At 38.0% G+C, this 14,066-nt stretch overlaps 3 protein-coding genes across 4 annotated transcripts in view; all 3 read right to left on the bottom strand.

The window, feature by feature from the left end:
* Positions 1–1,162: 1,162 nt before the first annotated feature.
* Positions 1,163–5,335, bottom strand: gpr61l (G protein-coupled receptor 61-like). The gene is made up of 2 exons (XM_063473052.1): positions 5,055–5,335; positions 1,163–4,197 (listed from the first exon to the last, which is right to left on the bottom strand). The coding sequence occupies exon 2, from the start codon at positions 4,143–4,145 to the stop codon at positions 2,841–2,843; it is 1,305 nt and encodes a 434-aa protein (XP_063329122.1). The 5' UTR covers positions 4,146–4,197; positions 5,055–5,335; the 3' UTR covers positions 1,163–2,840.
* A 934-nt stretch (positions 5,336–6,269) lies between these two features.
* Positions 6,270–11,542, bottom strand: parp3 (poly (ADP-ribose) polymerase family, member 3). Of its 2 annotated transcripts, XM_063474150.1 has the most exons (11): positions 11,389–11,542; positions 10,901–11,103; positions 10,696–10,821; positions 10,295–10,477; positions 9,954–10,092; positions 8,902–9,125; positions 8,651–8,806; positions 8,426–8,512; positions 8,167–8,344; positions 7,938–8,081; positions 6,270–7,451 (listed from the first exon to the last, which is right to left on the bottom strand). In XM_063474150.1, exons 2-11 carry the CDS (start codon positions 11,084–11,086, stop codon positions 7,276–7,278), a joined length of 1,599 nt encoding a protein of 532 aa, XP_063330220.1. In that variant the 5' UTR covers positions 11,087–11,103; positions 11,389–11,542; the 3' UTR covers positions 6,270–7,275. The 2 variants fall into 2 exon arrangements, with proteins under 2 accessions (XP_063330220.1, XP_063330221.1); XM_063474151.1 differs by lacking the exon at positions 11,389–11,542 and having other exon boundaries at positions 10,901–11,359.
* Positions 11,543–13,544: 2,002 nt separating this feature from the next.
* grm2a (glutamate receptor, metabotropic 2a) overlaps positions 13,545–14,066 on the bottom strand; it is a 34,583-nt gene continuing 34,061 nt past the window's right edge. Inside the window, exon 6 of the mRNA XM_063474149.1 lies at positions 13,545–13,931. Within this exon, the coding sequence (XP_063330219.1) occupies positions 13,858–13,931 (74 nt within the window). The 3' untranslated portion in view covers positions 13,545–13,857. The remainder of the gene's footprint in view (positions 13,932–14,066) is intronic.

Raw genomic sequence — 14,066 nt, forward strand, 5'->3', positions numbered from 1 at the left:
GCAAAGTCCAGGCCATAGTTGTATGACTTATAGTATTGTATGTTTTATTACTATTTTCTGAAAATGTATTAAAACTGTACAAGATAAAACCTTAAAACAACAATCTAGGTCATGATTTGTGTTGAGCTAGAATTCTTCACAGCATTCATCATAGCTGTATTACACTATCTCCTGTGTCTGTAGCTCACAGGCCCAGATGAATTGCCTGAATATCTGTTAAGAAGGCAGGCACACTGTGATTTGAAATACCTCAAATCTTCATGACTGGATTTTTTTATTTTTACGAAAGCTGCAAAACAAAAACATCAAAGAGTGCATACGTCTGTGTTGTCTGTGATCAGTTTATTCCAGATCAGGCCTTTGAAATGTTTGTGTCAAAGTGAGTGTTCTTTCCTTTGCCACTACTCAGCCGGATGAGATAAGACTCTACAGATATCTTAAAATGAGCTTTTCTTCCCCCACCCCATCCTTCAATTTCCTCTATCTGCGCAGATATAAACTATTGACAGGTTTTGAACCTCTAGAATTACATTTTCAGATTCAAAGGGTGGTAGATCCACACATAATATGAACATCAGCAAATAGGCACAAAAGCACCCAACACCAATAACCCGCTGCTGTTTTATAATCCCTACAGCTTTGTCAGATTTGAAGAGAGAGGTCAGACTTCTGTCCCACCTTTTTTCCTGTTTCTGTAAAAGAAATACTCGTACATTTCAAAGCTGTTTCCACACCAGCTGTGTGTGTGTGTGTGTGTGTGTGTGTGTGTGTGTGTGTGTGTGTGTGTGTGTGGTCGTGAGAAATGATATGATGGTGATCCAGACTGTGCACGGTAAGAACATTCCCCATTAAAGTATAAGACTGTATTATAGAATTGCTAGTATTAAGATCTTCAGAGTGTACATCCACGTTTACTTCCAGCAGCTTCCCCGTTAATTTATAGTATGTTTACTGTAATTTACATGTAAAGTTTGTTACTGTAAAATTTATAACATGGTGCTGTGATGCTGTGATGTGATGAAGCTTTGCATTTTTAAATTGGTGCTACTGTATTCTCAAAAGAGTTTATTAAGCTATGTAAACTATAAATGCACCTTCTATTCTTTTTTTCTTTATTTATGAAAAAAAAATCCAATGCTTTGATTATGGAGAACTGGTGTAATCAAAATTTTACCAGCCGTCCTCAAGGCAAACACACACAAACACTGGAAACATTACAACAACAAAGGCTGAAAACAGACTAACTGAAAAAAAAAGCAGAATAACAACAACTTATTAATTAATGATTCGAACTTAAAGATTTTGTGCTTGTCATGAGAAAATACTGAGGTCACAGTAAAAATGTACAGTAATCGGCGGTTAACATTATCCCCAAAGACATCAGCATTTACACAATTTATTTTTGCACCAATGTTTTGCTGTGTGTCCTACTATTAATCTCTTGATTGTGGTGTGTGAGTCCTAAATTGTGCGTATTATTATTATAGTCTCAGAACTGTACATTTGAATAATAGAGTCCTTTATGCTCCCATGTGTGCTTCTGCATCATTAATATCCACCTGGTAAAAATACAAAAAAGCTACCACGGCATTTACCCAGGGATTAAATATACAGTTACAGTAAGGTAAGAGTGGTGCATCGTGTATAGCACAGTAAGTGAAATGGTGTTAGCCGGTATTTGCTGTAACCACTCTATTCTGTCTTTTTCCCTGTTTGTGAAAGACTAACACAAACAGCAGGGGTCATAAAATAGCACTTTGTCACCACTCTCAGAGCATAATCATTGCCCAGTAATGATTTCCATTGTAAATTCACTATCGTTTCCTCACCATACCTATGTCACTATTATAGTAGTCCATATTTGCAGGGACTTCTGTGACCTACCTTCAGTCTTTCTTTGCATGTTAATGATCCGTATCTGAACTTCTAGACCTTTTCAATGTGAATTAGCAAACTCCAATCAGGATCTGATTCTTAAGTATACATCCAGCTGAAAGGTCGCTGGTGCTGTGCGAGTCACCTCCAGTCACTTAATTTCCATGACGACAGAGCCAGCTGATGCCCATGATCCATCAGCATATCTGTTGCACAGAAGAACTCAAAGGTATTAGCCCTCAGGTTCATTTGACCTCTGAACACAGAGAGCATTGGCACTTCTACGGGATTATTTGGTCATATATGATAACCACAAGCTCCTGAATATTAAATAGAAAGGCCCACAGCTTGGAAACATTTAGCACTTTAAAAATGTCAACACAAAAATAGCATTTAAATATACATTATTATTGAGATATATACTATACTTGTTATTGAGAGGAATCCGGGAACCAACTCTCAAGACCTTATTATTGCAGTATTCCAGATTTACATTCATTCCAGATTTACATTTATAAACATATAGAAAATTACCACATACACTGTTAAAATCATACCAATTAAAAAGAGAAAGGAAAATTTACATGGGAGAATAGATCATCATTTCAATATTTCAGGTTACAGTACAACCACAGTCCCTTGACCTAAAGAGGAAAACTTCTCATAATTAAAAGATAAAACATCCTAAACATTATATTTGTACTTGAACAGATTTTTTTCCAATACTATCTTAAAACAATACTATCAATGTCCATATGTATGTTAAAAGCATTATTGTAACTGTTCCTTCTGTTTATAGAGGCCACTGGATTTTGTCCACCATCACTTATTCCTTCAAAAGTGGCCTACTTTTCCCCAGCACGGACAGAAACATATTGATTAAGATACAATGTTTTGCAAAAACAAAGAACAGCTACAGTGACTGCATATTAGCTCTGCAGTACACAACTTCTGCTCATCATTGTTTAAGCATGCTCCTCTGGTATTTGTCCAGGTATTTTATTTACTTGGTCCACAGTATGGTTAGTGGATGGTTGGGGACTGGAGTTGGCACAGTTGGATCGAGTTTCAGCTGTACTAGTGGTTCTTTGGATGAACTGCAGGAAGTTTTCCTGAAACGAACCCTCTTGGCTTGATGCCCCAAACTCCACAGGCTGTGTAAGGCAGCAACGTCTAAACTTTACCAGCTCCTCTCTGATCTGTCTGTTCAACAGGCCATAGAAGAATGGGTTGACAGCAAAAGAGGAGTAGGCCAGCCAGGTGACAGCTTCCTCCAAGTCCCCAGGGCTCTGCATGGAACCAGTCAGAGACATCTGCAGGTGGAAGATGAAGTAGGGCAACCAACAAACCAGGAACTGGCCTACGATGAATACCAAAGTCAGTGCAGCTTTGCCTCCACTGAATGCCCTCTCTGGAGAAAGTCTTTGTGGCAGAGTACGGGTGGTAGTGATCATGGTAGTCTGGCTGTTGATGGAGTCAGAGCGATCCTTGGCAGGGCTTGCATTTGCCCATGTTGTTACTGCAGGGGCTTGCTGCAGTGCTGCAGAACGAGCCACCTTGTACACAGCACAGTAAACAGCAAAGATGACCACTGCTGGAGCCAGGAAACAAACCACACTGAAGAGCACTGCAAATACTCCTCTTAGGCGACTGTGGCTCGCGTGAAGAGAGCAGTGAGCTGCTGCAATCGAGCTCTGAGGTCCGTAAGGTGGCCATCCAAACAGTGTGACAGTAGCCAAGAGAACTGACTTAACCCAGATTAGTAACATGACACCAATAGCAAGATTGATGGTCATCTTGACTTCATAACGCATTGGGTGTACAATATAGAAATAACGTTCTACACTGATGGCTGTGATGGTGAGAATGGACAGACAAATGAGGAAAACGTTAAGAAAGATGTAAACCTGACACTCCAGAACAGTGAACACAACAGTTCCAAAGAACGGCGAGCTGGATATGATCCCCAAAGGCATCAGGAGGATGGCACACAACAAGTCAACTGCACACAGGTGGCACACAAAGGCAAACCTCTTAAGGTGAGGCGCACGAGCAATCGCCACCATCACACCAGTGTTGGCCAACAAAGCAATGAGGTTGAGGGTAACCATGCAGAACAAACCGAAAAGATCTTTGATCTGTGACTGAGAGCTTGTGACAACACCCACATCAGCAGGAACGGTAGGATTGGGTTCCCACTGGGCGGTTGTAAGATTCAGAACAGAATGATTTGCCACAGTGGCTAACATGGACCTGGTCTTGTCAGCCATTATTAAATCGCAGCTTCCTCCATTTTTAACTCAGATTTCTTCATATGTGGATCTGTGTTGAAAGGAAATGAAAAATTCTCATAAAACATCTATAAACATTTTAAAGTAGTATAGACTTTACAAGCGTATTTATGTATCTATTAAAAAGGTATGCTTTTTATTTCTGTGTATGTGATCGCCTCTGTCCATAGAATTTCATGCAATTTTATTTTATATGAATTAATTGAGAAATATACAGCAATTAAATTTCCACGGTCATTTTAATTTCTCACTGTGACTTGTTAAAAGGTCATAAGAGTAATAGCAGCTAGTGTAAACATGGGTAAACATTGATGGGTAAACTTTGAAACGTTTAGAGTAAAAACAATGGTTATACAACATTCAGTCAGCATACTAAACTGCTGTTAAATTAAAGAGTTGTGAGGAGAGTTGTTTCTCTTTAAAAAGTCTAATCCTTTAACAGCCAGTACTCTAAGTGGTTTTACAGACTGACTGATTTAGATCTAACTGCAATCTGATAAACCTTTGTTCACACGGCATTTTGTTTTCATCAGGAAGGAATTATTGACTCCTTTTGTTGTATTTGCAATGTCAGGATCGATTACGAGGAGATGATGTGATGTAGAAGTTATTATAATCACAACTGTGACGGAACAAAATTTGGTAGATTTGGTAGACACACTAATAAAAGTAACTGAAATTATAAACCCATTGTTATGGTAAAATGTAGACAAGTTACTAACTTTAGGCCTGCTGTAGGAACACAAGATTGCAGTGGTACACTTTCAAAAATTTCTGTGCCTTCATACGTTATTGTGGGGAAAATATATTTATTGACTCTATTTTTTTGTATGCTTAATAAAGAAACAAATAGAGCACTGAAAATGAGATCAAACTGAAATAACTTACCCATGACCCACTCTGTTTCTACACCATAGTTAAATCTGAATAGGTTAACCAAGTGTCAGCGCTAACACCACTATAGCTTAAATTCCACATATTGTTTATGCAGTCCCAGCTTTTTTGTTGTTCTTGTTAATTCCACATGAAAAGTTTTTAGAAGAGAGTTTCAGAGCTGCTAGGCAGGTATATTCCCAATTCCATGACGGTTTTCCATTTTTAAATGATGCTTCTTCTCTTCCCTCTCCCTTCCTCTAGTAACACCCCAATTGCTGTTTGATGCTGTGTATGGCGGTGACTGTCACACATTGTATTGTGTGATTGTGTGAGTGATGTGTTTTTTGTTTTTTCAAGCGGACACACACTCCTCTGTCTTCCTCCAGAGCCCAGTCTCTCCTGGGTCCTAACAGCCACCAGTTCAAAGATTTATTTCTGTTTTTAATGTAGCTTACGTTGGCACTGCAACTGTTTTCTTTTTACATCTATTTGACTTTAAATATTTTTAATTTACTGGATCTTAGGTCATCTACTCCAAAAACAATTCATACATCTTAAACTATATGTTTCATTGAGCTGGATTATAGTATACCTGTAGAGAACATCACTCACATAATACGAACTTTCCTAAACATTAATAAATAAATGATAAGCAGTGTTTGCAGCAAGCAAAATGTGAGTAGTATCTTGCAAAATGAGTCCTTTAAACCCTTTGCAATAACAAATACAGTGCTTAAAAAAATAATTAAACCACCTATTATAAAAAAGAAACCACAAATACATACACAAAAAAAAACATGTTTGAAACTAAAAAAAAATATTTTAAAAATTACATTTTTAAGCTGACACACCGGACCTCTCTGAGAATTAATCAAGGATAACATTCAACCACTAAAACTATTTTTTCTTGTCACAAATCTAAGTAAGTAACTGTAATCTGGGATCTTAATCTTCACCAATATGCTCTACTACATTTTCCACTTTTCTGTAAAATTATACATTTTTGGATAAATTCACAGATAATAACAATAACTTTACTTTAGCATTAAAAATATTAGTCCGATGAAAAGGTCTGCAGATACTGGTGGAATAATCGTTACATTGGGTGGTGGACTAATAAATTTGTTAAGCACTCTACATAACACATAAACAGAGCATTATATGAGAAACATTATCAATTCGAAAGACAAGATATCCAAACAACCAGTAAACATTTTAGATGATTTATTCTTTATTTATGGATTACTTGTTTACAATCAGTCAGCTTTGCTTCCACTGAATGTGTAGTGCATTACCATTATGGCATCATTATAACTAATTGCCTTCATAATAAGAGATGTTGCAGTGGCACTTCAGTATATTCTATATTCAAGTAATGTCATAGTGCATTACTACAAACATTTTTTTTAATCTAAAATGGAGTTTCTCATTAATGACACCATGTGGTTGTATTTGGAATAAACCAAGAAGGCATAGTGGGACTGGCTTACAAAGCAGAAAACTCCTTGAAACATTCTTACATTTGTAACAGTTCTTCAATGTTACCTAAAATTTGCATTTTACAGTTTCATAAATATGTCTTTGTATAGGTACCATTTATGCCTCTTTCCCACACCAGTTAATCTTTATTTATCACTACTCAAAATGCATATATAAGTGCACATTCAAGACCCTTTCTTTCTGAAGCACAGGACTGTGTCCTTCGTTGTCACTTAGACTAAATGATGCGTATGCAAATATGTAAACCCTATAGAAACAGAACTGAGATGCCAAACAGAACATGAGGTTCAATATGTAATTCAATGGTTCTCAAACTGGCGGGCTCCACCTCATTAGCTGTAAGAAGTCATCCACTGCTTCTCAACAACTAAAAAGTTGAACTTTACTTTTTTTTCTTAAAAAAGAAAAAACAAAATCACATGAATTGAAATCAGTTTTCACTTTACATTTTTCACACTGTAGTCCAGCCCTCCAGTTTGAGAACCACTAATTCAATTCAAAAACAAAAATGTGCAAAGATCACCATGCTCTTCATTGTAAATTATTTTTACATTTTTTAAAGTATATATAAAAACTTGCAAACTACACAAACATAAGCGTAAGGCACAGAAAAGTGCATCTAAAATGAACAGATCCACATTCACTGCATTAGACCATAGCCTTATCAGAAGGACTGTAGGAAGTCCATCAACAAGAAACAAACAAAAGGACCTTCATTTTTCTTTGGTTAGAATTAGCCAAACATGTTTAGCTCCAGCAGGTAGCGAAGGCGGCACTGACTCTCTTTATAGATGAGATATTCACTGTTGCCGAAGTGGCTATCAGAAAACTGGGGTTGCTTTATTGGCTTACCCTGAGGCACAGCAACCTTCTTACCCTCCAGGGTGATGAAGATGTCGTTGGACGGATCTGAGATCAAATAATCACAAAGTGATATAATAAAATAGACAGGAGGTGGCATTCATATTGCACTTTTCCAGACTAATTGATCATTCAAAGTGCACTACAGGCCACAAGGTGCTTACATGAACACCTGCAGCCTATTTAGAGTCACCATTTCACCTAACATGCATGTCTTTGGGCTGGAGGTAAGGCAGCGAGCACAGGGAGATCACGCAAGCTCCACACAAAAAAGCTACTGCCACTCTGATTTTCAAATGTTTATATTTTTATTCATTTGGGGGAAACTGACATAATCTGATAACATGAATAGCAAGTTTCTTTTAATGAATTTGTCATGAGTTACCAGTGGATATTAAACTTCCAAACTGCCAAACAATTTCAAGGACAAAAGGCACGCAGATCTCTCAACATGCTGATAGTTTACTTTGTGACATTGTATATTACTTTATAAAAGGTATTATTTTACTGTATAAAACTTAAAAAGTACTGCACCTGGTTCGACAATGCCTCGTGCCACCACACTATCATACCCGGCCGGAGGCTTCCTCAAGGAAGAATTGTCTCTGGTAATGGTATGCTCTTCGCCAAGGGCGACCTCACTGAGAAACATCACTCCTGTATTTTTGGAAGGGCGCACTGAAAATGGACAGAAAGTGAAAAGTACAATGTTATGACTCCAATAAAGACCCAAAATTGTCTTGTTTCTTGCTTCTAGCCTTACCGTAACATGCAGACTTGCTGTTTTCAGAGGCAAAATAGATACCACAACCGACACGGCCTCCCGAATGGGGCATTATCCTCAGACCACTCTTCAGGATAGCTGCAACCACTGCTATGTTTGTACCATGCCACAGCAGACGCCGATTCTCCAGATTATCGTTGTCATTAAAGCGCTGCCCCTGCAATGCGGAACATGTGCTTTCGGTCAGAGGACACCCGTTTTCTGTGTTTGACTTAATAAAACTGGCTGTAGTGCCTACCTCTGTCTCTCGATCGACTTCCCAAACATTGAGAATTTTTGGTTTGGAATAGCCACCTGAAGTCGCTTTCAGGTAATTTTCTATGATCTTCAAATGCGAAAACACAAAGAAGGAAATAACACCACTGCTACTATTGCATAAAACACAACATAAATAGCAGATCTGAGATAAGTAGCAGTCCAAAACCTTTGTATTTATAAGATTTAGTCACATAAGAAACAGTACCTTGAACATTTCTGTGTTCTTTTCCATCAGAGTCAGCTTGCATTTGAGAGAATTGTAGTCTTGGTCTATAGGGTGAGGAACCGTCTGTATCATCTCTTCTTGAGCTTTCTCCGTCTCTGACTTCAGAGTCTGGGCAAGCTCAATGTCAGCCAGCACCTGTAAAAACCACGCAACAGGGAACAGACTTTAGGAATGAGAACACAGCACAGCGAGAAAAAGCTTCTTCTAATTTATGAACCAGAAAATCTTACCAAGAGCATCTCTTTTTTCTTCTCCACAATCTCTTTGTCATTAATAGTAGGCGGTCTGTTCCTGCCAAAGTTATGTGGGATTGTGGTGTAGAATTTTGAGGAAAGCTCTTCTAGATGTCCTTTTCCACTTTTTTGATTCATAGCAGCTTCAATCTCCTCCAAAACCTCAAAGCCTTTTGCAATCTGGACCTTGCTGAGCTTGCCCAAAGGCATCTTTTTGATGTCTGCGTAATAACCACATACAAAAAAAAAAAAAACACAATTCTCAAGCAGATCATTGCATGTTTTCATCATTTTTGTACCCAGGATTGCACTAAAAACACTTGTCAGAAAGTGTTTTTAGTGCAATTTAAAAGGTTTCCAAATGAGAAACAAAAATGTAAGGTTAGTTTTTTTTCAGATGATTAGCGTGCTCATAGAGGAAACTACACAATTGATCCTTCTTTCGACTTTGATTTCAGGGTTTAGAAAAGTATAGTCAAAACAGGACACTCTCGTAAACCACACAATCTTTCAGACCAAATCAGATAGTTACTATTAAGTCTTCACAGGAAACAAGTTATGGAGGTGTAGTGGGTTAAGCATAATAATGTGTGAAGCCAGAAGCCAGCATTCACTTATTTTTAGAGCTATGAAACACATGCAGATGCACAAAGAGGACAAAGGTACAGAGAGAAGCCTATCGAGTTTTAAGCCTGGGATTGCTTTTACTGTTTTATCTCCTCATTTTTGCCTTTTCTAGCTTTCTGCCAACTGCAGCTAGCAAAGCCCAGAACATTGATCATATATGTCCAAAATGCTGAGATGAGGAAAGATATGCAGATGTAGACTTTACCCTTTGTTTGTTACAATGTTTAATCATTTACATCGCATTCTTTATTGTTTCCTACAGTTCTTAGAAATACAAGTTAGGCTTAATACACAGGAGTATTTTTAAAGTCTGCACCCACTTCAGCTTCACAGGTACATTACACAACTGGTATTTTAAATACAAAGAGTGTTTGCAGACTGGATCTGTCGTGTGAAAACTTTTACAAGTGAGACACACCCACCTAGGTTCATACATTCCATCGCCTCCTTGAACATGTCATTGCTGAAAATGAGCTTAATGAGGCTCTGTGTAGCTTCATCAAGGGTACAAGGTAGGGCGTTCTTTGCAACCTGGGCTGGCTTGCCATCAACACAGTCTACCTGCAATGTCCAAGAGAACGCACAGGGAGATTCTGCTAAAGCTCATACAGAGTGTCAAAAGTCTAAAATATTAGAGACGCAGCTGAAGAATTTGCATTATTTATTTATTTTTAGAGACTTTGCTTCTCATACTGTGATTGATTTGAGGTTTCATAACCACGCTCAATGCTCCTTGATCCAATCATACAGCTATTTAAATTACCTTGATTTCAGCATCTTGCTCTCCATCCACCTCTATCAAGGTGTACTTCCCAGGGTGAGAGACAAAATTCATTCGGTCGCTCCAGTTGTTCTTTGTCTTGTCCTTAAACTTCTTCTCAAAGTCCTTGACAGCATTTTCAGCCTTATCAAAGGGCGAACTAAGTTTACTCTGCCCGACTTCCCCCTGAAACCAGGTTAGAAATGAAGCACTAACAGTGACGCTAATATGTCAACACACAGCAATAAGCATTTGGGGTTAAAAATCAATAATGTCTGCTTTTTTCCCCCCAAGCCCTTTAGAAAAAGTCTCTCATATATATATATATATATATATATATAGTGTGGGCGTGTACATGAATTAACAGAACAAAATGCATTTAAAAAAAAGTAGAATAAACTCACCACTCTGCCCCATCTGTTCCATGAATAGTACTTGTTGTTTGCTTTAACAACTTGGATGACATAAAACTTATTGTTGTTATGTCCGATATTTGTCTGATTGAGCATGCAGTCATAATCCTCATACACCTGGTGAAGACATTAGAGAACATTTATCAAAATCAGCTTTCTGCTCCTGCACTAACAAGCCCTACTTCACGTGTCCTACCTCTCCACAGGATGACAATGAACAGTGTTCATCCACCTTCTTGTTGCTTTTTACTTGTGGCCCTGCAGCCAGCAGGGCTTCCTTTGCAGAGGTAAAGGCATCTTTGGCTTTTGGTGTTTCAGGCTCCTGTTTGACCTTCTTTCCACCAGCCTTGGCAGCAGAAGCAGCTCGTCTCTTTGGTGCCATGGTCCTAACTGAAAGGCCTGCACACAAACTTGTCACTTTGGTCTCTGGACATCATGACTGGACAAGTTCGGGCATGCCTGCACTGCTCATACAGCCATCTCTGACTGTTCATCAGAACAAGCCGAAGTACTCCCCACACATCCGTTACCGATAATTACAGACTATCTGCCATTAGTAAAAACAACACCCGACACTGCAACAGTAGTTTTGATATGTTTTGGAGCAGCGCAGACACTGAACCAGCTCCGCCCCTTGTTATTTATCATAAAAACAACAAGAATTTCCCTGTTTACGGGACTCACCTTGTAACGATAAATGATGCTAACAGCAGACTCAAAGATGTTCCTCGTCACCAAAGCAGAACACCGGCTGTAAGTGAGTGTCTATGATTTTCTGTAAGTTTACAATCACTTTACAAAACGCGGAAGTGCTGGAGCTGAGTTGTGCCCTCCTCCTCCTCTGCTGCTGGAGTCAACGGAGCGAACAAATGGCTATACCGCCACCTAGCTAGCTGAGTCCGGTGTGAGGCTCGTTTGTGCCTTTCACCAAGGCCAAAATTAACTGGTCTTTTAAATTCTGTGACTATTTGTGCCCTACCTATTGCTATATAATATAACAGAGGTATTTTCTCAAAGGTTTAATCACGTTGCTTTCCCTTCAAAGATTAACAACAGTAGGAGCTTCACAACTGTGCGTTTCTTTTTCGGATTTTCATGGAAAATATATTTTATATATTAGCTTAAATATTTTTATATTTATAGAATTTTATGTAGTAGCAAATTGCTATATAATATCATTTTCATAGCTCCCTTAACTTAAAAAAACCTAGCAAACAGTCTTGCTAAGCAAAAATATTAATTACCTGATGTTTCCAGTTCAGTATAGTGTGAGATTGAACACGTTACACTTACTGCAAGTCGATGAAAAAATTATTGCAGTCATTTTTTTAAACTTATATACATATTTTATGCTAGAATTATGGAGTGAATAGGTTGCAGAGAAAAAAATTTGGTGGTGGTGGTGTGTGACAATTCATTAATGTACAGTTTACACTCATCAGCCACTTTTCAACTACTCTAATAAGTCAATAGCATGCATAAGATAAGAAAAGATAAGATAAGATAACCTTTATTAGTCCCACACTTGGGAAATTTGTTGTGTAGACATGTATACATGTCTGTGCCATGTATACATGTTTATTTCTAGCAACCTAATAAAGGGATTGTTGAGTGTATGTACAGCAGGGTACCATGTGTCCTTTGTGTTTGTCCAAGGGTTAGACAAACATATTGGATAATCTTTGTCTCTTAAGCAGTTTAGTTGTAACTTAACTTAATAAAAATCCAGAAAGACAGTTTAAAAGCTGCCTAACATGATGAACTAAAATTAATGAGCTACATGTACAGTGGTGGTTTTCCTCATGAGGGTGAGACTATCAGTTTAAGAGTTTAACGGGATTGCTGCAATCAACTGCATTGCACAATCAGGCACTACCGAAAATTAATTACCCCCACAAAATTGCGTCTGTGTCTTGATAATATGCTTGATATATTGCGAGCCTGTCTTTCACAGTAAGGAACAGCATGTTTGGCCTGTCCCACGTAAAAACAGCAATTTGATGATGTTCACTGAGCAGATCTACTGAAGCAGAACTGCAATTATTCATTGACTTCCTTCATATGGAAATGTTCTATATTTGGAAAAACCCCAAAGCTGCGTGCATGTTGGTCAAATTAAGACAAATGAAAAAAAAAAAGTGGACACAAGATGGCAGTGTTAAATCGTTGATACTGTATGGGCCAGGGCCAGGACAGCTTTGGCGAATTTTATCCCATGTCAACAGATGATATTTGTGCAGGTAATTCTCATTTCAGTGGCTGTTTGGTCTAGGCAGATGGTGTAGATTTAAGCTGTTAAAATTTGGGCAGCATAGATTTCAGATCCCAGCTGATGGAGGTTTGATTTGCACACTATTATTTTAAAGAGTCGTGAAAGTTGACCTTTGTATTCATTGCTGGGTTGCTTCTTTTGTCCAAGTGTGAAGATAAATAAGACACTGAGTCCCAAAATGTTCTTTTGGTCACATCAGTGCTTTGCATAGTCCTGTGAATAAATTACTGGAGTTAGGGGAAATGAGAGGCACAGTGCAAAAACACTGCATATGTGTACTCTGTTTTGCATTTAGATGAATCCTGCACTTGCCGAGGGTGAAAATTTCATGTTATAACATAACATGACAGCATATTTACAGTATATTTTACTGATTTGGCTACTGAAAATTGAAGGTTTATTTCACATTTTTAGATTATTGGCAATGTATTTTTGCATATGTTACCCTCTACAATATTAATCTCAATATGACGTGCAAAGAAACAGACTTTGAATCATTTCAGTTTTAATAAAAAACACATTTTATTTACATAAATTACAAGAAAGCACAAACTGGTTCACCAGAATCTACATTAAAAACGTCTTGTATATATTACATTTAACAGATTTACTATAATTTACTCCATTGTTGCAAGTAAAATCCTCAAAAACAAGGGCTATATGCGACTTTATTGGCATCTCATTTAAAATATGCTACGAGTAAAAGAACAAAAGAAAATAATCGGGACATTGTACTCACAGCACTTTGAGGACAACAAAGTCAGGACGATCATCTGTGTGACCTCTTCGATATCTGAGACACCTGACTCAGGACTAGTGATTATATAACTTTGTTTACAATGCTTGGCAAAAAATAAAATAAAATATAACTCAGCTGATCTTCACAAAGAGGATGTTGTGGAGTCCACCACCTCCCGTCCATTACACACTGTTGGAACAACATTGGAGGCCGATGCTGCAAAACATAAAAAATAGGATATTTTGTGTAATGTCAGCAGTGTAGTTACAGTTTGTGATATAAGCCAAAATTACTGTACTATGTAACAACCCAAAGGGGCACCTGGGTCCCAGATGCCCCTTTGAAGCATGA

This window comes from Pelmatolapia mariae, linkage group LG5, assembly GCF_036321145.2.
Source record: "Pelmatolapia mariae isolate MD_Pm_ZW linkage group LG5, Pm_UMD_F_2, whole genome shotgun sequence".
NCBI lineage: Eukaryota > Metazoa > Chordata > Actinopteri > Cichliformes > Cichlidae > Pelmatolapia > Pelmatolapia mariae.

Excerpts from the sequence above, each read along its gene's own strand:
- gpr61l (XM_063473052.1), bottom strand. The coding sequence starts at position 4,145 with ATGGCTGACAAGACCAGGTCCATGTTAGCCACTGTGGCAAATCATTCT.
- parp3 (XM_063474150.1), bottom strand. The coding sequence starts at position 11,086 with ATGGCACCAAAGAGACGAGCTGCTTCTGCTGCCAAGGCTGGTGGAAAG. Across the intron at positions 9,126-9,953 it reads GATGGAATGTATGAACCTAG|ACATCAAAAAGATGCCTTTG; the intron begins GTGGGTGTGTCT and ends GTTATTACGCAG. Across the intron at positions 8,345-8,425 it reads AAGTCGATCGAGAGACAGAG|GGGCAGCGCTTTAATGACAA; the intron begins GTAGGCACTACA and ends TCCGCATTGCAG.